Source organism: Conger conger, chromosome 6 (assembly GCF_963514075.1).
Source record: "Conger conger chromosome 6, fConCon1.1, whole genome shotgun sequence".
NCBI lineage: Eukaryota > Metazoa > Chordata > Actinopteri > Anguilliformes > Congridae > Conger > Conger conger.
The window spans coordinates 63,627,679-63,651,149 of record NC_083765.1 but is presented as its reverse complement, the minus strand read 5'-3'; the positions used below and the strand labels follow the sequence as shown (position 1 = coordinate 63,651,149).

Below are 23,471 nucleotides of genomic sequence, written 5' to 3'. Positions count from 1 at the left end.
ACCATTGACTGTCTGGGACATAGTAAGTTTAATTGGGAAGTAGGTAAGTTTAATTTTTCATGCTCAGGTTGACATTACTGTGGGATTGCACTTATGTTACAAATCTCTCTATAGAAAATTTCTATGTACAAATCTCATGAAACTATGGGAGGAGATATGCAATGAGATTAAAACATGTATTGGCCATTAGGTCAGGGAATTCTTGATGTCATGAAGGACCCTGACCCAAGAGCTCAGAGTCTGGTAATAAATTAAACTTTAAACTTCGCCCATTTAATCCCCACATGGGAATAGATGGAAATGTCTAGACTGATATAAATCTAATTGCAATTGCGATGCGTTTGATTTCTCTCATTTTGCTGGAGCTTAATACATACCATAATAACGCCAAACAATGTAGTCATTCATGGATTTACCTGGATTTACAGTCACTCTAAGGCCTATGCTCCCATCCAACAGTTGCTGACAAAAAGTATGAGTTCACAATTATGATGATACTCTCGCAGTAACATGTTTCATGTTAAATTATTTTAAGAATATTTAAGAGCACATAAAACTGTTAGGCTTGCATGAGTAGACAATTAAGCACCCCACAAAAATATAATTCTCTAAATATTCTCCATCCATCACTATCAAAAACTGTTACCATTCTTTCAGTTCATTCCATAAACATACTTGAGTGCTACACATTCCCATTATTAAAATGATACCACTCTCTGCACCTTGACAGGCAGGACAATTATTGAATCCAAAAGGAGACATAAGCTGCAGCATCATGATCAGGTTGCTAAGCAAAACAGTGCTTAACGCTTCCAAATGTCTCTGACTCCATTTACAGTGTGCTTTTGGGTTTTTTAATACATGTGCTCACATTAAACACTTGGGAACTGACACTTGTACTGTTAATAAATGTGAATTGCTCACTATATAGCAGCAAATTATGTTGCTGCTTTATTTGCTGTTTATTACTTTGGCTGTGGTAAGATAACGTGGTTAATGAAAGAGTAGGCATTTATGGACTTCAGACTTCCTCTGAATTCACGCACCAGCTCGCGTGCACAAGAAGACAGGTTTATTTTTTTTCTTTGCAAATGGAACTGAGAAGCAAAGAGAGCCACTTCTGTTTGTGTACCCAGATTAAACCATCACCATGCCACCCAGCTTTAAAATTGCACTTCAGGCAAAAAAGGACACTAGTTTTTCCACTGGTTGGATTTCAATTGCTGAAATTATGCTATAATTTTCCAACAATGGAACACATGCGGTGGCACATATTCGACGTCAGCAAGAATATGTTTAACATCAACATTGCCTGCTTCACGGATAAGATAAATGCATATGTATACAGCATGTAAACAATTATAAAGAAAATAAACATACCTTTGTGCACAGCCCCTCAGTTCAGGCATTGTGCATGTTCTCCAGGAAGACCAAAAGTTCTTTCATCGATGGTGTTGTTTTGCATGTCCATTGACCAAAAGAAAAATAATAAGTCCATATATTCAAGGTTTCAGTAAACTTTCTTCGGAATTCTGTCCTTTATGACGTAAAGGGATCTATAGCATTCTCTTATGTGAGGCTATTTAAAGGGCAAAACACTCCGCCGTAGCAGCCTTTAGATGCTGATCTTCCTCTCGTAGTAGTTGAAAAAAGAGCTCCACACTATATCGCCTGTCAAGTTAAGAATTTTCTGTGCATCGCTCCAGGTACATGTAGACTACACAAAACAACTATGTGTGCATCGGACGGCCTTTAAAACAAAGTAAAAACTGTCTTAAATTAAAGACACGATTGGGCTACCAATATTGGAAATGACGTGAGTTTTCGTTTGGAAAATAGCACACATTTTATGGGCGCTAGAAACCTTTAATAGACATTGGGCATTCATTATTCAACTTATGGACTATATGCTCGTTAACAGTTCGTTAGTCAGTAACCTTCAGTGAAACTCCATTTGTTATCTGTCAAAAGTACTTTTTCATATATTTTTTCTGCTCAGGATAACGGTGATGCTGTTAAGGTGATGTTTTTCGGGTACTTCAAAACAATTTTATATTTTTTATACTCGAAACATAGCTACTTTGCGGAGCTTACTGTCTGCTTGGATAATGAACATATTATAATCATAATACAGTACGTTATGTCTTTCATGAGACGTGGATGTTAGCTGACCACAAAATGTCGATTAGGGCCTTTTCCAGGTGATTCATTATAGTTGATAAATTTACAACTATTCATTGTACAGTAGTGCAAAAGAGTTACTTTATTGCATAACAGCAAAACGACGAGATGAGTTCTTCCTTCCATTCATATATTAAAGTAACGTAAAGAAACGTATAAAGTGCCTTTGCAGCCTGTCATATCCGTAGTTTCGTAAAATAATAATTTCAGTTCACTAGGCTATAGCCCGTTTCAAATGCATGTAAATATCTTCATTTGAATATATGGTAAAGCTCTTGATGTCCGCTTCATTTGTTTTTATTTCATCCCTCTATAAAGATCAAATCAAAGGTGCATGTCTCCTAGTCGATACGGATAGCTTTAACGTTACATGTTGAAGGTCAACAGTGATATTTTAAAACCACCAGGCGCGTGTTAAGAATAGGCTATCATGCATGTTTCCCACTATTAAGCAACATATCTTAGAATTTTTCCGTCGAGTCGGTTACACGCCAGACCTTAGTTCATAACATGTGGCTAACTACAAACAAAGATACGTGTTTTGGTTTTATTTTTTGTTTGTTTTCACACGTCTGTTTGAAGCGATTTGGGATTGGAGCTATTTTTTCTAACTACTTCTGTACCGTTTCCTTTGCTCGGGCTTTGCTTCTCCACTCCGCACAGCGACTCGGTCACGCCCTCTTCCATTTCCATATACTCAGCTTTGTCTCCGATCGAGGACGCCGAAGGGGAGCCCCTAAATTTCTTAAGAAAGTTTGTGGGGAAGTAGGGGCAGGGAGGTGTGTTCTGCACAACTGGTGTTTGGTCTTCGTTGTCGGTCTCTCTATGATAAAAATAGTTGAAGTTGGACACAATGACCGGGACTGGTAGAGCAATGGTCAGCACACCGGCTATGGCACATAGTGAACCCACTATTTTACCACCAACAGTGATTGGTTTCATGTCCCCATATCCGACTGTGGTCATGGTAACAACTGCCCACCAGAAAGCGTCAGGGATGCTTGTGAACTGAGACGTCGGCTCATCTGCTTCAGCAAAATACACCGCACTGGAGAACAAAATAACGCCAATGACAAGGAAGAAGATCAGCAGGGCCAGTTCCCGCATGCTGGCCCGCAGAGTGTGCCCCAGGATCTGCAAGCCCTTGGAGTGCCTGGAGAGCTTGAAGATGCGAAAGACTCTGACAAGGCGGATTATTCTGAGAATAGCGAAGGTCATCGCCTGTTGCCCGTTGCCTTGCTGTTGGGCAAGATCTGTGCCAAGAGTAATGAAATAAGGCAAGATGGATACAATGTCTATAGAATTCATAATGTTTTTAAAGAAAGCAGCTTTGCTAGGGCTTGCAAAGAAGCGGACAATTATTTCAAAAGAGAACCAAATAATGCACACAGTCTCAACAATGAAAAACGGGTCGTTAAAAGGTGTAAATCCATTGTCTGAGTATGCAGAATTGTTACCTGCGCCGAGGAAATCTTTGTCGTCCCTGAACTCCGGCAAAGTTTCTAAACAGAAAATGACTATGGATATAACGATGACCAAAACAGACACGACAGCAATTCCTCTGGCAGGGGTGGAACTTTCGGGATATTCAAACAGTAGCCAAACCTGACGTTTGAACTCATCTTCTGGTAAGGGTTTTTCTTCCTCCTTCACGAAGCCCTCGTCTTCCCGAAACTTGAGCATTGCATCCTCTCCAAGTTCATAAAACTTAACCTCCTCTGAAAAAATATCAAAGGGTACGTTGACAGGTCTCTTTAACCTCCCACCCGATTGATAATAATAAAGAATGGCGTCGAAGCTTGGTCGATTTCTGTCAAAAAAGTACTCGTTCCTCAGAGGATCAAAGTACCTGATTCGTTTTTCGGGGTCACCCAAGAGAGTATCGGGAAACTGAGTGAGAGTCTTTAGTTGTGTCTCAAACTTAAGACCAGATACGTTTATCACAACTCTCTCGCAACATCCGTACTCATTGTAAACATTTTCGTAGCCTGACTGGGGGTGTCTATCGGTAATCGAGACTGTCTCCTCTTCATCATCCATGTTAAAGAGAAAACTTTTCTCTCTCTTTCCTCTGGCCTCTTCGCCGCCCCCTCCTCCCCCGTCTTCGTCTTCTTCTTCGCCTTCCGCCTCCTCCTCCTCTATCATAATGTCCTCCTCGGATCCAAGTAGCGCCAACTCCGAGTGGCGCAAGTCTCCACCGAGGATTGAACGGGTCCTCCTGCGGTGGTCGGCACCCCGTTGCCGTTTCCGTCCCTTAAGAGTGTGCTGTTGTGGTTCCTGGTTGTGCTGCGGCGGCTGTTGCGAGGAGGAGGGGCGCGAGGCGGTCCCGCCGCTACTGTTGCTGGCATGGGATGAGGAGGCGGCGCGAGACTGATGCTGTTGGTGGTTGTGGTTGTTGTGGTGATTGCCGGAGGACACTCCTCCCTCTCCGACCGACCCCGCTTCGGCAGCCGCCGCCGCCGCCGCTCTCGAGTGCGCCTGCCTCTCCCGCTCGCGCTCGCGCTCCCTTGCGCGCGCCTGGGCGTATCCATAAGGCAGGTGGCTGTTGCACCCACCACTTTCTGCACCTACCATGGCAAACTCCATTTTGTTTTTTGTTTGTTTTTGTATTCGGGTTGTGAATTATATTTAGATTTCCCAAATAATATACACTGGTTGACGAAGTTGTAGTAGTGCTTCAGGGTGGGAGCAAACGGTGAACAGCTGGTTGCAGCAATAGCCTACATTGTCAGAACTATGCACCTGTTTTCGTACTCTCTGCCCGCAGCAGCAATTGTTGTCTTGGATAGGCTATATACATTTGAGTATTTTCTGTCCATGTACAATGCCATTCTTGCGTCATTGACCAGGAGTTGGTTACACATTGAAGCAAACTAAATAAGTTTGTATTAGATGCTCCCAGTTAGTCTTTAGTTCAACTCAAGTGTTCCCCAAGACATACACAAGAGAAACGCTTCATAATTCGGCTTGGGCCAACATTTTCTAATCACGCACACTGCAAGTTGGCGAACAAGAGATGTTTCCAGTTGGTAACTTTTATTTTATTCTCTCACTTAATTATTTCATTTAATCCGTGTACAGCAGCTCTTTTCGTTTGGTATAAAATTTTAATTAATGGCGAGCTAGAACACCCGCTCTCCAAAAAAATGAACGTATCGTATCTCGTTCAGGTTCCAGTCACTTGTTTGCTATATAGGTACGCAGGCATAAAGCGTAGATGTTTATTTTAGTCTCTTATTGCCCTTCGAAATGGATGGTGGTAGACCGCACTGTATCGCTCTGTCGTCTTTTAACTACATATTCCTTTGACGCCTGCGGAGACGGATGGAAGAGAGTGTTAGAAACCCCAAACCTACAGCGTGTATACACAGTAATAATGTAATAATTATGTCATATTTATTCTGATACGCATGTTTTCTGGAACTTGCTAATAAGTAGCCTCTCCCTCGCATAATATCTAAATAAAAATAACACAACGAAGGCCAGCCTAGGCAACAGGAGGCAGCTGCTGCGTGACCACATTTCCCAACACAACCTCTGTGAAGTCCTTCATATAGACACTCCTCCGGCCATGCATGCTAATTCATCCTGTCCCCAAATACTCCACGGTTACATCTAGACATGGTACTTACATCTGAAAAGGCCAAGCAGAATATTTTATTTTCTCCATTCATCGAATTAGCATATTGTAGATAGGCGAGGCTGCAGTTTTCGGGTTTGTGCCATTTCCATTTCGATTTGGGAGTGTGAAAATCCCGCGATGACATAAACCTTGTGAATTTTAAGCCTGTACATAGCCTATGGCTATCGCATTCGAGGGATCTGATTCCACTTTTTGACGGGTAGTACGTGGCAATTGATGCCAAAGTGAGAAGCTAAAACACCGATATAAGTCCCCTTCTCGTCGCGGTGTGCAAAGACGAAAAAACGCAACAAAATATAAGTATGTATTAATATGTATATTTCCTTAATATAAAAATGATATGCTGTTAAAACGAACTGCTTAATTTATCTGGCTTCTCGTTGATGCAGCTGTTTGCAACGCAATTCAGTAGCATCAATCATCACCTGCGCCTCACCTTGCAAAAACAACCAAATGTACCGCTGTATCCCTTCTTCAGAAAAACAGGTATCCAAAATTCATACCATCACAATGCTTCGATAAAACGAGCGTTGCCTTTATCATGATAAAGTTTTATATTGTCAACTGGAATAAGAGCCAGACTGACACGCATCTGTCCGCCGTTCTGCCGTCGCTATTCCCCATTGTGCATGTGTTATTGAAAGACAGCGCCGTTGCGTTTCGCATGTTCTGCAGCGCTTTCTAGACTTAGATCAGCCCCCAGTGGCTAGACTGTGACACTACATCACCTACAGTCATACTGCAGTGCCAAACTTTTGTATCCAATACAACTGTTGCCATTTAACCATTGAATGCATTCGTCTCGTTTTGAAATGCCATTCTGACCAATGAGCTTTGATTTTGTTGCGCATATAAACGTATCTTCAAACTTAACTCAATGAATTAATTTGGATAGTATACGTAGGGAGACCGGAGATGGTTGTCACACTTTTCGCTCACTTGAGACTCGCTGAATTTCAGCGCGTCATATGAGCCATTTCAAGACTAGTGCAACCCGTTATGTCTCAGGTAATAAAGGATCAATTAAAAAAAACTTTCATCCTCTTGCAATAATATAAGAAAAACTTTTCACACGGTATAAATACAAATAAGTTTTAAATTTGTATACATTTTTAAATATCGATATAGATATTGACTACATTAAATATCTATTCCATCAAAGATGTTTATTTAGAACACACTAACTGTGTAAATTAAAGAAAAACATGCCAGGATGTGTTTTTTTCAGACTTTTCATCAACCTTTCACAAGAACACTTTCTCAATGAGGTAAGGTACTGCTTAGGTAAAAAGCACATGTCTTTGATGGACATAACCAGATAACATTTCAGATGTGTAGGGATAGGCATTCATTTTAGGCTGTAGATTTGACTTGAAGAATTACATGTGACAACCATCCTTGCGTTTTTGCTTGAATTGTAGCTAGTGGCCACATGTTGTTGCCTAACGAAAGAAAAACCTATATAAATGGTAGCCCTCCCTTCCGTTTTCAATGTTGATAATTGTTTAAAGATGAATTAATAGCATTTAAGTATAGAAGAAAAACATCAATGAGTTGAAATTTTGCTTTTTTATACCTAAACATGAAACCCCCCTCACTTCAATGATGTGTGGCTTGATACCAAAATCTTTGTACAGAGCCTTCTAGGGAGTGAGATATAAGCAGTGTGACAACCAACCCATGTGACAACCATCTCCAGTCTCCCCTAATGAATATAACTTGGTTTTATAACTTGTTTATAACTCGTTGGGAATAAAACTTGTTAGTATAACTTGGGTTTGCCACATCCAGGCTATGGACTGCTTTTCCAATGACCCCTGATCCTACCGTATTAGAATTTGAATGGTTAAGATGCATGGTCATTCCAGTTTGAGGTCTCACCATAATTGCCATGGCATATTGGCCTACTTGATCAAGAAATGTTTGGACATTCTGCATCACTGATAGTTATTTAAGCTATTCATGAATCATCCAAAATGAATTTCATCTGTTATTTTAGTCATTGACAATTAAAAAATGTTTCAATAATATGCATAATTTTAGAGCTGTAGTATTATGAGCAATTTATAGCAGGTAATGAGGGCTTTGTGATTAATCCAGGCCATGATCCTGACATTCAACCATGTCATTGGTTTGGGCTTGGCTTGGTGGAGTGCACCTTATCAAACTAGCATTGTGCCCAGTACACAGTTCATCCGTCAATTTAAAGTGTGGAAGTTTCTCCATGCAATCCCACTCCGAAACTGTGCGTACCAGCACAGGGTACTGATGGAGCATGGAGGTGTAGCAGCACAGGGTACTGATGGAGCATGGAGGTGTACCAGCACAGGGTACTGATGGAGCGTGGAGGTGTACCAGCACAGGGTACTGATGGAGCGTGGAGGTGTAGCAGCACAGGGTACTGATGGAGCGTGGAGGTGTACCAGCACAGGGTACTGATGGAGCATGGAGGTGTAGCAGCACAGGGTACTGATGGAGCATGGAGGTGTAGCAGCACAGGGTACTGATGGAGCGTGGAGGTGTAGCAGCACAGGGTACTGATGGAGCGTGGAGGTGTACCAGCACAGGGTACTGATGGAGCGTGGAGGTGTAGCAGCACAGGGTACTGATGGAGCATGGAGGTGTAGCAGCACAGGGTACTGATGGAGCGTGGAGGTGTAGCAGCACAGGGTACTGATGGAGCGTGGAGGTGTAGCAGCACAGGGTACTGATGGAGCGTGGAGGTGTACCAGCACAGGGTACTGATGGAGCGGAGGGGACTGCTTTCCTGATTGCAAGCTATCACACAACGTTTGCATGATGCAGCTTGACTACAAATGGCAACTTAAGTAAAAATGGCAAGTTCTGTCAGATAGGCTCATTCTGATTGAGATTATTGAGCAAGCAACAACCAGGGGTGCACCATAGTACGATGGATCGTTAGAGAGACTATCAACTTAGTCACGACTATTCCCACAAAACCGTAGTGACTAGGTTGCAGATTGGCACCACTGCAGTTTGCACCACAATAACTTGAACATATGGCAAGCCGCTAAAAGGCTGACTATGATAAATTTTAGGCCTTGATGTGGCCCTTAAACTGATGTTACTCCTGTTTGTATTTAGCTAAACATTGTTAGTGGTCATACTAGCCACTGCTAACGCCAGTGGATTTCAGGCTGCTGTAGCTAGCCTGTCTGTAAGGAGCACACATACTCGCAAACACATCAAGTCACTGTTCAGACATCTCAAGTCCAGGAGTCTAGGTATAAGCTCCGTGCCCAGGATAATTTGGTCGTATCTCTCAAAAATAGTAGTACTGTGCAGTGGGACCCAGCTATCATGGCCTGCCAGTTGATGTACAAAACTGAAATTTAGTTAGCTAATAACAGCAGCTACCTACTGTAATGTTACCTAACACTAGCCAGCTAGTTCCTTAATGGTTAGCAACCAAGGCTAATCTCCCACAAACTCACCACTGTAGTTGCCAATCCATACATGTCTCCTCTTGCCCTCCTTCCATTGGATCATAGCAAGTTCAGTGTATTGGACACATGCTTTTCAGATACAGTACAAAAATAAAAAATGCCCACGCCCAGAAGGGGCCTGAGGAGTTTTTAGAACAACAAATACAAGTACACAAGCAAGGCGTTGGGCAGAAGTGAACACAGACACAGGTTGCCAGTGTATCATAGTAATGAATGAGCCTGTTTATTTAATAAAAATTTCAATGTGATAATCCTGCATAGTATGCCTTTAAAGCTTTTATTAAACTTATTTTTGATATAATAATTCAATGCATAATACCCTGAGAACGAATCAGTTATGAGGAAATAACTACCTGACAGGGTGGTGCTTCAGCCCAACGTGCAGTGAAGGGCCATTTAGGGGCAGTTATTTCTACATAACTGACTCATCCATAGGGTATTATCCTACTTATACCACGGCTAACTTGCCAAAGTAATGTAGCTATGGAGAATTCATTTTTAGTTTAGAAACAAATGTATGAATTTAAACCCAATGGAACGGGAGAAAAAAATTGTGCTGAGAAAAAAGACATAGAATAGCCTAGAATGACCTCCTGCGACTAAAATCTAACCACATTATCGCCGAAGAAAAGCTCACTAGCTCACCATCACCTAAAGGAAATATAACGTTAGGCTATTAATGTGAACTAGGAGACATTATAGCATTTTAGCTAGCTAACAAACAGTGCCACTTACTGGCGAACAGGGTTTTGGATTATTGAATAATTAATAGCTATATTAGGTTATATTATGGTAGCTGCACGTTATTATACTCAATGGAAACCTATTTGTCATCAACGTAGCAAAGCGCACCATCATCTCACAACTTAAAATGTGAGTGAAAACAGGTTTGTGTATAATAAAGTTGGGGACAATGCTGGTCGCAAAGCATTATGGTTCGTATCCACCTTTCCAATGACCACAGTTGGTCACTAGATTTTACGATGCATTGTGGGATATTTCTAGTGCCCTCAAAATGTGAGTAAAATTTTTTTTTTTGAATTCGGACACAAGAATGAGATGGCTGATGGCCAGTCTAGTTTACTATTTAGTGAACAGTGAGACATTTTGGACACAGTCAGAAAGAAGTTAACATGCTGGTGTGAGGGAGGGGGGGTGGAGGACCAGGAGCGACCGTGGTCGAGGGTCGATAAGTGGCCCACAAACTGCGGAAAAACCGCTGGTGAGGAGGGAAGAAATGAAAAGGAAGAGCACTTCCTGGCTAAACTTGCCAAACAAAAATAAACCACAAAAAAAGCGGGGTAACTCAGCCACACGCCTCCTAACCAACTAGAGTGCCACCAGAGAGGCGAAGGAGAAATAATAAGAAATAAAGAAAAGACTCTCAACCTCTGAGAATCTCCAATACCAGGAGGAGTTTAGGGGAGAGCTAGAAACCAGGTAGACTCCAACGACAGGACTGAGCATCTTAGAGAGAGAACTCAGACAAGGGCAAGGAAAATAACGCAGGGCAGGGATACCAATGCCTCACTCTAACCCTAAACAACAGAAGTTCCTGCTTTTCTATTTATTTATTTATTTTAAATACCAGTCTTCAGACTACCTCTTTACCAGCTTGTTACCACATCAGAATGTGACAACAAAGCCCTGAGCAAAACCCTAAAGCAAACCAACCTTAAATAGGGTAGCCACACCTGTAATTAATAACGGGTAATTAGGTCTGCCTGTTGCACGACGGAAACAGCGTGAACCAGCGGAGCGCCCTCTGGTGGCCCTGAGAGGCAGCACCCAGAACCGGCCACAGCAGGCAAAGACCCAAGACGACTGGCTGCTGTTTCGGTGGTGGTCGCCTCTGTTTTTATGTTCATGAGCTGGCTAGCTTGTTAAAGGAAAACACCAACATTTTGGGAAATATACATTTTTTCCGACTTTTCCCAGACTGTAATTTTCATTTTTGTGCATTCACTGGCTCAATTCCCATGTCAGCATAACGTGTCATCTAAACACTATCAGAGTCAGTAGCCTACCTCCTTCAAAGTGAAGAAATACACCTTACAGCAACTCCAAAGCTGTCTTAGTTACTCAAGGTATCATCTGTATTTGAAATACGTGTGTGGGAAATTTTTAAAATGAGAGAGGATGTCTTCGGAGAAGTTAGACGGTTGGAACTATAACCGCTGGACACACTTGTATCCCCTTCCATCTTCCGCACACCTTCTGAAGGTATTTTTAAAAGGCAGAACTAAGCCGAAAACAAAGTCTCTCGTTTTACAATTGGAGGGAGAGACCTGAAGATGGAAGTTCACAGACGCTCCACATCCAATCTGATGGAGTTTGAGAGGATCAATGGGATGAACTGCCCAAATCCAGGAGTGGAAAGCTTGTTAAGAGTTACCCAAGAAGACTCAAAGCTGTAATTGCTGCCAAAGGGGCTTCTACAAAGGATCTGAATACCTATGAAATTAAGAGATTTCAGTTTTAGATTTTTAATACATTTGCAAAGCATTCTAAAAACATGTTTTCACTTTGTCATAATGGATTGTTGAGTGTGATTATGTCATTACATAACATAAGTAAGCGTTCAGAACATTGTGCATGGGAGCTTTTGCTTTGTGTTTATTGGGTTGGGTTGACGTTCTGAAGGGGAATGGGGTGGGGGTGCCGCATTGGTAATCTAGAAACTGTTGACTGAAACTGAGAGGTAGGTGATAATCCACAAGTATCTATGGTTGGGGAAACACTGTACTAGCTGGTAGAAGTAAAGACCCATTTCATCACTGTTTACAGCCGCTTGAAAATGTAAAACGAGACTCCAATGTTCCATTCGCTGCCCTGCACCAAGGTTTAAACTCGGAGCAAACTGCACTGTCACAGGTTGCCAGTGTAGTGAGAGGAGGGGGGTGAGGGTGACATGAGCAAGCTTGGAACGATTGTAGATGAGTTGTGTGGCTGCAATTTGTTTTAGCTGCAGGGGTTTTTGGCGCAAGCAGGGAGACACCTGTCGGAAGGTCATGACCACAGGACAAGCAACCGTGCCGGGAACCCTAAAGCCCCCGTGCACAGATTCAAGGATCCAGTCTACCAGCCCTGCCTGGGATCTACAGTGAGGCCAGTGTAGAGAGGGGGAGTGTGTGTGGAGAGGTGTGTGGAGAGCAGGAGTGTGTGTGGAGAGGAGGAGTGTGGAGAGGGGGAGTGTGTGTGGAGAGGTGTGTGGAGAGGGGGAGTGTGTGTAGAGAGGGGGAGTGTGGAGAGGGGGAGTGTGTGTAGAGAGGGGGAGTGTGTGTGGAGAGGTGTGTGGAGAGGGGGAGTGTGGAGAGGTGTGGAGAGGGGGAGTGTGTGCAGAGAGGGGGAGTGTGTAGAGAGGGGGAGTGTGGAGAGGAGGAGTGTGTGTGGAGAGGGGGAGTGTGGAGAGGAGGAGTGTGTGTGGAGAGAAGGAGTGTGGAGAGGAGGAGTGTGTGTGGAGAGGAGGAGTGTGTGTAGAGAGGGGGAGTGTGTGTGGAAAGGAGGTGTGTGGAGAGGTGTGGAGAGGGGGAGTGTGTGTAGAGAGGGGGAGTGTGGAGAGGGGGAGTGTGTGTAGAGAGGGGGAGTGTGGAGAGGAGGAGTGTGTGTGGAGAGAAGGAGTCTGGAGAGGAGGAGTGTGTGTAGAGAGGGGGAGTGTGGAGAGGGGAAGTGTGTGTGGAGAGGAGGAGTGTGGAGAGGAGGAGTGTGGAGAGGAGGAGTGTGTGGAGAGGGGGAGTGTGGAGAGGTGTGTGGAGAGGGGGAGTGTGGAGAGGAGGAGTGTGTGTAGAGAGGGGGAGTGTGGAGAGGAGGAGTGTGTGTGGAGAGGGGGAGTGTGGAGAGGAGGAGTGTGTGTGGAGAGAAGGAGTGTGGAGAGGGGGAGTGTGGAGAGGAGGAGTGTGTGGAGAGGGGGAGTGTGGAGAGGAGGAGTGTGTGTAGAGAGGGGGAGTGTGGAGAGGAGGAGTGTGTGTGGAGAGGGGGAGTGTGGAGAGGAGGAGTGTGTGTGGAGAGAAGGAGTGTGGAGAGGGGGAATGTGGAGAGGAGGAGTGTGTGTAGAGAGGGGGAGTGTGGAGAGGAGGAGTGTGTGTGGACAGAAGGAGTGTGGAGAGGGGGAGTGTGGAGAGGAGGAGTGTGTGGAGAGGGGGAGTGTGTGTAGAGAGGGGGAGTGTGGAGAGGAGGAGTGTGTGTGGAGAGGGGGAGTGTGGAGAGGAGGAGTGTGTGTGGAGAGAAGGAGTGTGGAGAGGGGGAGTGTGGAGAGGAGGAGTGTGTGGAGAGGGGGAGTATGGAGAGGAGGAGTGTGTGTAGAGAGGGGGAGTGTGGAGAGGAGGAGTGTGTGTGGAGAGGGGGAGTGTGGAGAGGAGGAGTGTGTGTGGAGAGAAGGAGTGTGGAGAGGGGGAATGTGGAGAGGAGGAGTGTGTGTAGAGAGGGGGAGTGTGGAGAGGAGGAGTGTGTGTGGACAGAAGGAGTGTGGAGAGGGGGAGTGTGGAGAGGAGGAGTGTGTGTAGAGAGGGGGAATGTGGAGTGGAGAGGAGGAGTGTGTGTGGAGAGGGGGAGTGTGTGTGGAGAGGTGTGTGGAGAGGGGGAGTGTGTGTGGAGAGGTGTGTGGAGAGGGGGAGCGTGTGTGGAGAGGGGGAGTGTGTGTGGAGAGGTGTGTGGAGAGGGGGAATGTGGAGTGGAGAGGAGGAGTGTGTGTGGAGAGGTGTGTGGAGAGGGGGAGTGTGGAGTGGAGAGGGGGAGTGTGTGTGGAGAGGTGTGTGGAGAGGGGGAGTGTAGAGTGGAGAGGATAATGTTGTTACATGAAAAAATATTTGCTCCCTTCATGATTTCCTCTATTATTGCATATTTATCACACTGATTGGATTCAGATATAATTTACACAAAATGTAATATTAGACAGAGGGAACCTGAGTAAACACAAAACTCATTTTTAAAATCATTATTTAATTCATTTTATGAACAATGTTATCCAATTCCAATCACACCCATATGAAAACGTAATTGCACCCCTAGTTAATCAACCAATTTCAATTAGACTCAGCTGATTGAACCCAGCCTGGACTATTTACAGCCAGCCCTAAAACCCCACTGTGCCCCACTGACTGTCCGTGGGCATGGGAAAAGTGTTTTGAAACCGTGAAAGTCGAGTTTTCGGTCTCCGCTATGTTATGAAATCTGGAGCCAGAAGCCGTGCAGCAGGGGAAAAGGAAGCCCTTATATGGGCATGGAGCTGGCTGAGGTCACTCCCCCATGAAGCTTGTTAGAGAGAGTAACTTGGCACTGTTCCTGATCCATCCGCAAAGGCCACGCAATAACAATTGTGAATACATTTTCTTGTGGGTAAAAAATTGTGACTTTGCACTTTGCTGACATGATTGTTCTTTGTTGTTGGACTGCGTACAACAAGATCATAGTTGGTGTTTTTCTGTAATACAAATTTATACAGTATTGTTGTTTTGCATACGTAGATAAACTGCATAAATTAAAACTAGCACTGCAATGATGCATTGTCTTTATTTATCTGTGATTTGATCTACTGTTTGTTTTTGCAAAAAGATTCCATTGCATATGCAGCATGGAACAGGCACCATACATTGTGGAAGAATAGTCTTGTACAGGTACGGCCCAGCTTCTCGAGTGACTTTGGTTGGTCATCTCAAATTAAATCACTCAATGTCACTTGAGAGGTTCCCTTCTGTTGTGTCACAGCTGTGTTCAGTGCTGACCTTGGAGTTTAACTTAATTCCACTCGGAGGGGAAAAAACTAAACATGTTCTTGCTTACATTTAAGCTAGACATAACAAGCATGATGAATAGATCCCCCCCACACACACACACACCCACACACACAGTGATATATACTACTATTGGATTATAGGAGTCCCACCTGTCATTTTGCCCTCCTCCGCAATCTTTGCAACAGGAGCGTATAAAAGCCAGAGGGCGAGGAGATTCAGGCACCCTGCTCGGCACCGGACAGGTGAGGACCTCTGACCTGTGTTCTGTCTCTCCATCACTCTGTTTTCATTTCTGCTTTTCGTTGTCTTCTGTTTTCCTTCATTTCCTGTTGCGTAGAATGAAAAGTAGATTGCTTGTGCTGAGTGCTGACACTAAACTCTACCTTTATCTAGGAGCACACAGCTGAATAACGATCATGGTTTAACTTTTAAAACAGCGGCCACTTCAAATGCTTGTCATTTCAACATGAAATTTAAAACATAGATAATAGAAACGGAAAAGGTATTCTGGCAATCTGGGGAGCAAAGTGGCCATCCACGGCTTGATCTGTTTGCATTCTGTGGCAGATTGACAGTTGCCATGCATCTGGCTGCCGCTGCACTGTGGTTGACACTGGCTCCAGCTCTGGCCAGAGCCTGCTCCAGCTGTGGTCTGACCAACGTCTCCATCACCGTGGAGGGATGCAAGGGCTGGGTCACCTTCAACACCACCTCCTGCGCTGGCCTGTGCTTCACCCAGGTAACCACGTCACCTGCAGTTCCTCTCTGTCAGTGAAACACCTGCATGAATCCCTAATGTCGGCATTATGCTCCAGGACAGAAACACTTGGCTCAAAAGAGCACATTCTGCATGGATGCTTTAACCAGCAACCAATAGCAATGGCATTTATTTTAGTTTATTGCGGGATTGGATTTGTGGTTTCTTGTTTTTGTCTCTTGTCTTCTGTGAGCAAGAGACAATTATTGCACCTGTTACAAATAAATCCATGGTTAAAACTATTGTGTATAAATAGAAACAAAGCAAAATCATGATTAAAATGTCCATGTTGTTCATTTGTTTTAAAACCAACTGCAAGCTATAGTGACCCCGATTCACTCATGTAATGTAGCCTCACATAGACACACAGTGAATATCCCCATTATAGGGATAAACTTGCTGTTTTGTATATTTGCTTATTTATTTCTGTGAGTGAGCAACACAAGTCAAAAATATCGAGATAAATTATCAAAATGGTGGTTTAATAAGCAGCGTAATTGGCTGGCCGCTCCTAGGGAGGGACTCGGCAGGGGTACAGCACCCCCGGGGTGCCTCGGAACCATGGTAACGCTGAGATGGTACCCAAATGGGATCCCAGTGATTTAGACTGTGCCATGATTGTTGGTGCCAGACGGGCTGGTTTGAGTATTTCTGTAACTGCTGATCTCCTGAAACTTTCGCAGACAACAGTTTCTAGAGCTTACTCTAGAATGGTGCAAAAAACAAAAAACATCTAGTGAGTGGCAGTTCTGCAGATGGAAATACCTTGTTGATGAGAGAGGTCAACGGAGAATGGCCAGACTGGACAGAAAGGCTGCGGTAACTCAAATAAACACTCTGTACAATTGTAGTGAGCAGAAAAGCATCTAAAAAACACATAGAAAAAACACATAGAACCTTGAGGTGGATGGGCTACAACAGCAGAGGACCACATCGGGTTCCACTGCTGTCAGCCAAGAACAGAAAGCTGAGGCTGCAGTGGGCACAGGCTCAAAACTGGACAGTTGAAGACTGGAAAAATGTAGCCTGGTCTGATGAATCTCGATTTCTGCTGAGGCATACAGCACTATCAGCATGAGTCCATGGACCCAACCTTCCTTTTATCAGCAGTCCGGGCTGGTGGAGGTGTAATGGTGTGGGTGGTGGTGGTGTAATGGTGTGGGTGGTGGTGGTGTAATGGTGTGGGTGGTGGTGTAATGGAGTGGGTGCTGGTGGTGTAATGGTGTGGGTGGTGGTGGTGTAATGGTGTGGGTGGTGGTGTAATAGTGTGGGTGCTGGTGTAATGGAGTGGGTGCTGGTGGTGTAATGGTGTGGGTGGTGGTGTAATGGAGTGGGTGGTGGTGGTGTAATGGTGTGGGTGGTGGTGGTGTAATAGTGTGGGTGGTGGTGTAATGGAGTGGGTGCTGGTGGTGTAATGGAGTGGGTGCTGGTGGTGTAATGGTGTGGGTGCTGGTGGTGTAATGGTGTGGGTGGTGGTGGTGTAATGGTGTGGGTGGTGGTGGTGTAATGGAGTGGGTAATGCTTTCTTGCCACACTTTGGGCCGTTAATACCAATCAATCATTGCTTGAATGCCACAGCCTATTTCAGTATCCCTTTGTGGCCATCTTCTAATGGTTTCTTCCAGCATGATAATGCACCATGTCATCTCACACTGGGTTCATGAACATGACAATGAGTTCAATGTACTTCAATGGCCTTCCCAGTCACCGGATCTGAATCCAAAATGACACCTTTGGGATGTGGTAGAACGGGAGATTCACAGCATGAATGTGCAGCAGACAAATCTGTAGAAATTATATGATGCAATCATGACAACATGGAACAGAATATCAAAGGAATGTTTTCAACATCATGGCACAAAGAATTGAGGGTGTTTTGATAGCAAAGGGAGGCCCTACCCAGTATTAGTATAGAGTTCCTAATAAAGTGCTCAGTGAGTGTGTAATCAGTCCAAGGGAAATGTTGTATTAGCAGCACATATCTGGTATATTCCTTCTACTGGGGATGTACCAGACATATCTGGTGACTTATTAAATCTAGCTAACTACCGAGCAAACTGGCTAATTGGATATATATATATATATATATATATATATATATTCTTTTTTATTATTATTATTATTATTATTATTATTATTATTTTATTTTTTTGGCATATGTATATTTATCCCCATGACAGTGTAGCATAATGGTTCTGGACTGACTGGTTTCATAACTGGCTGCAGCTCCAAGGTTGTAAATGTGACTCCCTGAGGAGGCCCTGCTGTTCACAGTACTTAACGTGAAATTCAGCTGTCACAATATCCAGCTGTATAAAGAATGTAAGATGTGTAAATTGCTCTGGATTAAAAGTATGTGCCAAGTGCATAGAATGTGAGTTTAATGTACTGAAGTGTATGTTTCTACTCTGGGTCGACAGGACCCTGTGTTCGACAGCCCCCTGAAATCGCCCCCCCAGACGGCCTGCAACTTCGGGGATATGGTCTATGAGACCGTGCACCTGCCGGGGTGCTCCAACGGAAAGGACGTCCACTTCACCTACCCCGTGGCCCTGAGCTGCAGGTGCAGCCGGTGCAACACTAACAGCACGGACTGCGGCCAGCTCAACACAGAGGCGTCCGGCTGTCTGGCCCACTAGAGCGGGCCTGGGGGCCCGACGGAGGCCAGGGGCCGACGGTACAGCTGCACACAGGCTCCCGGGGGCCTGCATCGGGGAATGTGATGGTTTGGCACGTGAAGAACTCTAGTGTGTTCCCCCTAGATTGCATTTTAGAATATAAAATTAATTTTGTTAGTACTCATTTCAGTTTAATATCTTGCATGTTTAATGGCTGCAACATAATATTTATCTCCTATTACGTTTTTCAGTTGTTCTGCTGAAATAAGTCAGCTTCAAAAATTACAATGCATGGTCGACTGAGATGCTGTTCATGTCTTTGGTGATTTCTATTGAAGTACTTCTCTGAAGCAAGAAAAATACATTATTCTAACAGCTTATTAAAAAATGCTACATTTATAGTTTAGTGGAAAATGAAATAAAATCATGTTATTTTGAAACAAATAAAAGATTGTCATCTCAATGCCTTATTGATGAAGCCCACACTATCATTCTTTAGAGATTGCTAATGAATAGAGTGTGTTTGAGTGACCCAACATACACATTGGAATATGTACATTACATCCACAGTACAGCCGCATAATTATTGTTTTGGCTGCAAATTGTTGTTGTAAACAATACATTCTGCATCTCATTACCACAATTTCATTATCATATGTCGTTTTATAAAGGAATTGTTTTATTTTAACATGCTATGCACAGCACCTCCAGAACCTCAAACAGCACCAATCACCCCTGTACTGGCTTCACAATACTTACTGCCAGCTATAATGACCTCAGTTAGAACAATCAAGACCTAAATAAAGAACAATCATAAATACCTAAATATTAGTGGTGGCTGTAATCCTTTTGAGTCATACCTATGTGCTCATTATAAGTTTGAGGCATATGTGAATGTTGGAGCCCCCCCCCCCCCCCAGTCAAGCATTTATTTAACTAATGAGAGATCTACTTTTCCAGAGCAGACAAAGGCCTGCAACTCAGCTTCTGTGTCTGTGAGAGTATCACTGGAATGAAAAAAATCCAATATGCATTACAGACTACATGTATTCTTCTTTAAATGATTTTAAAAATATAGAAATATAGCCTGGTTATAAAGCAATTTGCGTGTGGTTTCATGACCCATCACTTTACCTGTCACACCAAGATTCCATTAACACAAAATCATAGCCCCACAAATACCCTTCAATGTGAACGCTTTAGTTACCAGACTTCTGTATGGCAGATTGGCCGTATGTAAGCCCTGAATCACATCCAAGAGACAGATGCACACATAATGTATTTCTCTTGAAAGAGCAGAAATGTATTGCACCTGACAGACAGCTAATGGGCAGCTCAGAACAGAGACAGCGCATTACTCAGAACAGAGACACCGCATTACTCAGAACAGAGACAGCGCATTACTCAGAACAGAGACAGCGCATTACTCAGAACAGAAACAGCGCATTACTCAGAACAGAGACAGCGCATTACTCAGAACAGAGACAGCGCTTTACTCAAAACAGAGATACCGCATTACTCAAAACAGAGACAGCGCATTACTCAGAAAAGAGACAGCGCATTACTCAAAACAGAGATACCGCATTACTCAAAACAGAGACAGCGCATTACTCAGAACAGAGACAGCGCATTACTCAGAACGGAGACAGCGCATTACTCAGAACAGAGACAGCGCATTACTCAAAACAGAGATACCGCATTACTCAAAACAGAGACAGCACATTACTCAGAACAGAGATACTGCATTACTCAAAACAGACAGCGCATTACTCAGAACAGAGATACCGCATTACTCAGAACAGAGACAGCGCATTACTCAGAACAGAGACAGCACATTACTCAGAACAGAGATACCGCATTACTCAGAACAGAGACAGCGCATTACTCAGAACAGAGACAGCACATTACTCAGAACAGAGATACCGCATTACTCAGAACAGAGACAGCGCATTACTCAGAACGGAGACAGCGCATTACTCAGAACAGAGATACCGCATTACTCAAAACAGAGACAGCGCATTACTCAGAACAGAGATACCGCATTACTCAAAACAGAGACAGCGCATTACTCAGAACAGAGATACCGCATTACTCAGAACAGAGACAGCGCATTACTCAGAACAGAGATACCGCATTACTCAGAACAGAGATACCGCATTACTCAGAACAGAGACAGCGCATTACTCAGAACAGAGATACCGCATTACTCAGAACAGAGATACTGCATTACTCAGAACAGAGATACTGCATTACTCAAAACAGAGACAGAGCATTACTCAGAACAGAGACAGCGCATTACTCAGAACAGAGACAGCGCATTACTCAGAACAGAGATACTGCATTACTCAAAACAGAGACAGCGCATTACTCAGAACAGAGACAGCGCATTACTCAGAACGGAGACAGCGCATTACTCAAAAAAGAGACAGAGCATTACTCAGAACAGAGACAGCACATTACTCAGAACAGAGACAGTGCATTACTCAGAACAGAGACAGCGCATTACTCAGAACAGAGACAGCGCATTACTCAGAACAGAGACAGCGCTTTACTCCTGTTTGAAATGTCACCCCTCCACCTGGGCAGGACACAACTGACAGAGCGGCTCAACTAAGACACAATAAACTCCACATCTGAGTCATTTGTGACTCAAATTGGATTGTGAGGGGGCATCTCTGGGGAAAAAAATATGAGCATATATCCTCACATATTTCTTCCTGAATGTATTCATGATCTTGAGAAAAGTTATCCATCAAATGATTTAAGTTTTGAATTGAGGAAAAAAGATTTCCTGGTTGCAAATGGGTTTTCATGATTCAAGGATGCAGGAAATCCTCCTACGGCAACAAGAACTAATCCACCGGTCACAGATTGATGTCACAGTGAGTCATGCAAAGGTTTCAGCAACTACACTGCTGCCATTCTGTCAGGGAAACCGCTCCAAACATGCATTCATTACAGTTTCACAGTACCGTGAAAGTATTCGCCTTCCTGACGTCCTCTATTATTGCATATTTGTCACATTGAATGGTTTGAGATTTTTACACAAAATGTCATATAAGACAAAAGTAGCCTGAGTAAACACTTTTTTTCAATTATAATTTAATGTACTGCATGGAGACTCTCCTAATTGTCATTGTGAATATCAAAGAAATACAAATATCTTTCTGTGCATTAGTTTTTGGATTTTCTGGTTTTGGTCTCTGCCTGGTTTTTGGAATCCCTATGTTTTTTTAATACCGTGTTTGTACTTTCGCCTGTGTGGACTGCCTTGCTGTTTTCTGACAACTCTGTTTTCTAACCTGCCTGGATAACGACCATTGCCTGTTTTTGGATTGTGTTTTTTATCTGCCCCCTGTATTATTAAAGTCTGCCTTATTCCTGAGTCTGCGTATGGTTCTTCTGTGTTTTAACCCCGGGTGTGGATGAAGAATGGTCTCTATAGCCACTGGTACTAATTTACAGAATTCCTTGATGGGGCGGTTGGGGTGTAGACAGCTATTTCCTGATACTATAGGGGGAAATGTCTCCATTTCACTGTCTTTAGATTTAATCTTCCTGGCACTGTTTCTGCTTCTTGCGATATTCAACCATTTCTACAGTTAGCTCATGTATCTGTTTAGCATATTCTCATTTTTGTTTCTGCCGCAATATTTCTGTGCTTTCTTCGCTCAACACAACACACGTTACAGCTTCTTTCCTTTTATTCTTACAGTTCTTACGGCCACTCCACCAGTCGCTCATAGTCTGAGCGAAAGTTCGATCGGTTTGTGCTTGCAAAGGAGACGCCGGCTCAGCTTTAACTACAGCACAATCGCTTCCATTGCGACGCATGTCCCGCTACAAGCCCTCTCCAACGACTAGGGCTGTCATGACATAAATCAGCTTGTTTTGCTTTGATACTCTTGTCAGCACCACAATAAGCAATGACTGGATTGCTATCCAGGTCTAAGTTAGCAAACTTTTTTTTACAAGTTTGCTAATGCTATCCGCTACTTCAGAGAAAAGACACCAAACTGGCTTAGCATATTAGCTAACGTTAAAGAACTACACCCAGGTTAATGAGTACAATACGTAGTGCGGTTTATCATGAGAAAGACTGCTGTCAAATAATAGAAAACTTATGGTTGTTGCTATTGCTGCTAAAGGTGATGCAACCAGTTATTTCGATTAAGGGTGCAATTCCTTTTTCACATGGGTGATATGGATGTTTGATAACTTAATAATTAATTTAATAAATGAAATCATGAAAAAATGTGTTTTGTGGTTCCCTTTGTCTAATATTACATTTTGTCTAAAGCTCTGAAACCATTCAGTGTGACAGATATGCAGTGATAGAGGAAATCAGGAAGGGGGCAAATACTTTTTCACACCACTGTGTGTATTTACATTATTTGAACATTGACGTATATATGTAAAAGCATGTTCATTATTAAATTTCATTTTATATATCAGAAGCATGTTGATGTCTTTCTCCCCAGATGTAGTTTTGGAACGGTCACAAAAATATTTGTGAGAACAGGGACCAAACATAGGATATTCCATTTCATAATTATTATTCTGACATTTTTTCCTAAAATAATTTACTAATTTCACCAGTAATTATGTTTTCTAATTCCCTAAGTGGCACACTTGCTGACCCACCCAAGATTGAAATCAGTTTGGTACAAATCCAAAGCCACTATGTTGCCATGCTGTGGCCTTACCTTTGTACAAAGTGGCACTTTCCTAACTTTTGTGGATGCAGATAACAACAGCACACACTCTGTGCCTTCCTGCAGCCAATAGTCTCCTTCCTGTGTACTTGCTGTGCGTGTCCAGAGCAGTGTTCCAGCTCCCAAAGCACACAGACTTACAGTGGGGTGCAAAACTTTACTGTTTATAAAAGATAAAAGGAAAAGGGTTCTGTGCAAAAGTTAGGGAACCCTTTTGGATTTTTCTTTGTTACTTTTTCAAAAGATGAATACTAAGGCCCAGACCCAGGTGATTTACTCATTAAGGCTTCAATGAGTCAGGTGAGTATAGTTCCAGGGTGGAACTTCTGAAGTAACTCCATGCCTTCTAAAGTATCAA

General features: G+C 43.4%; 2 protein-coding genes across 3 annotated transcripts in view; one reads left to right on the top strand and one right to left on the bottom strand.

The window, feature by feature from the left end:
* Nucleotides 1-4,767, bottom strand: part of kcna4 (potassium voltage-gated channel, shaker-related subfamily, member 4) — a 182,012-nt gene extending 177,245 nt beyond the window's left edge. For both annotated transcript variants that reach the window (XM_061246274.1, XM_061246273.1), the window contains exon 1: nt 1,381-4,767. In XM_061246274.1, the coding sequence (XP_061102258.1) occupies nt 2,746-4,767 (2,022 nt within the window). In that variant the 3' untranslated portion in view covers nt 1,381-2,745. The remainder of the gene's footprint in view (nt 1-1,380) is intronic.
* Nucleotides 4,768-5,883: 1,116 nt separating this feature from the next.
* Nucleotides 5,884-18,666, top strand: fshb (follicle stimulating hormone subunit beta). The gene is made up of 4 exons (XM_061245513.1): nt 5,884-6,124; nt 15,164-15,265; nt 15,591-15,762; nt 18,201-18,666. The coding sequence occupies exons 3-4, from the start codon at nt 15,604-15,606 to the stop codon at nt 18,417-18,419; spliced, it is 378 nt and encodes a 125-aa protein (XP_061101497.1). The 5' UTR covers nt 5,884-6,124; nt 15,164-15,265; nt 15,591-15,603; the 3' UTR covers nt 18,420-18,666.
* The last annotated feature ends 4,805 nt before the right edge of the window (nt 18,667-23,471 follow it).

Excerpts from the sequence above, each read along its gene's own strand:
- fshb (XM_061245513.1), top strand. The coding sequence starts at position 15,604 with ATGCATCTGGCTGCCGCTGCACTGTGGTTGACACTGGCTCCAGCTCTG. Across the intron at positions 15,763-18,200 it reads CTGGCCTGTGCTTCACCCAG|GACCCTGTGTTCGACAGCCC; the intron begins GTAACCACGTCA and ends CTGGGTCGACAG.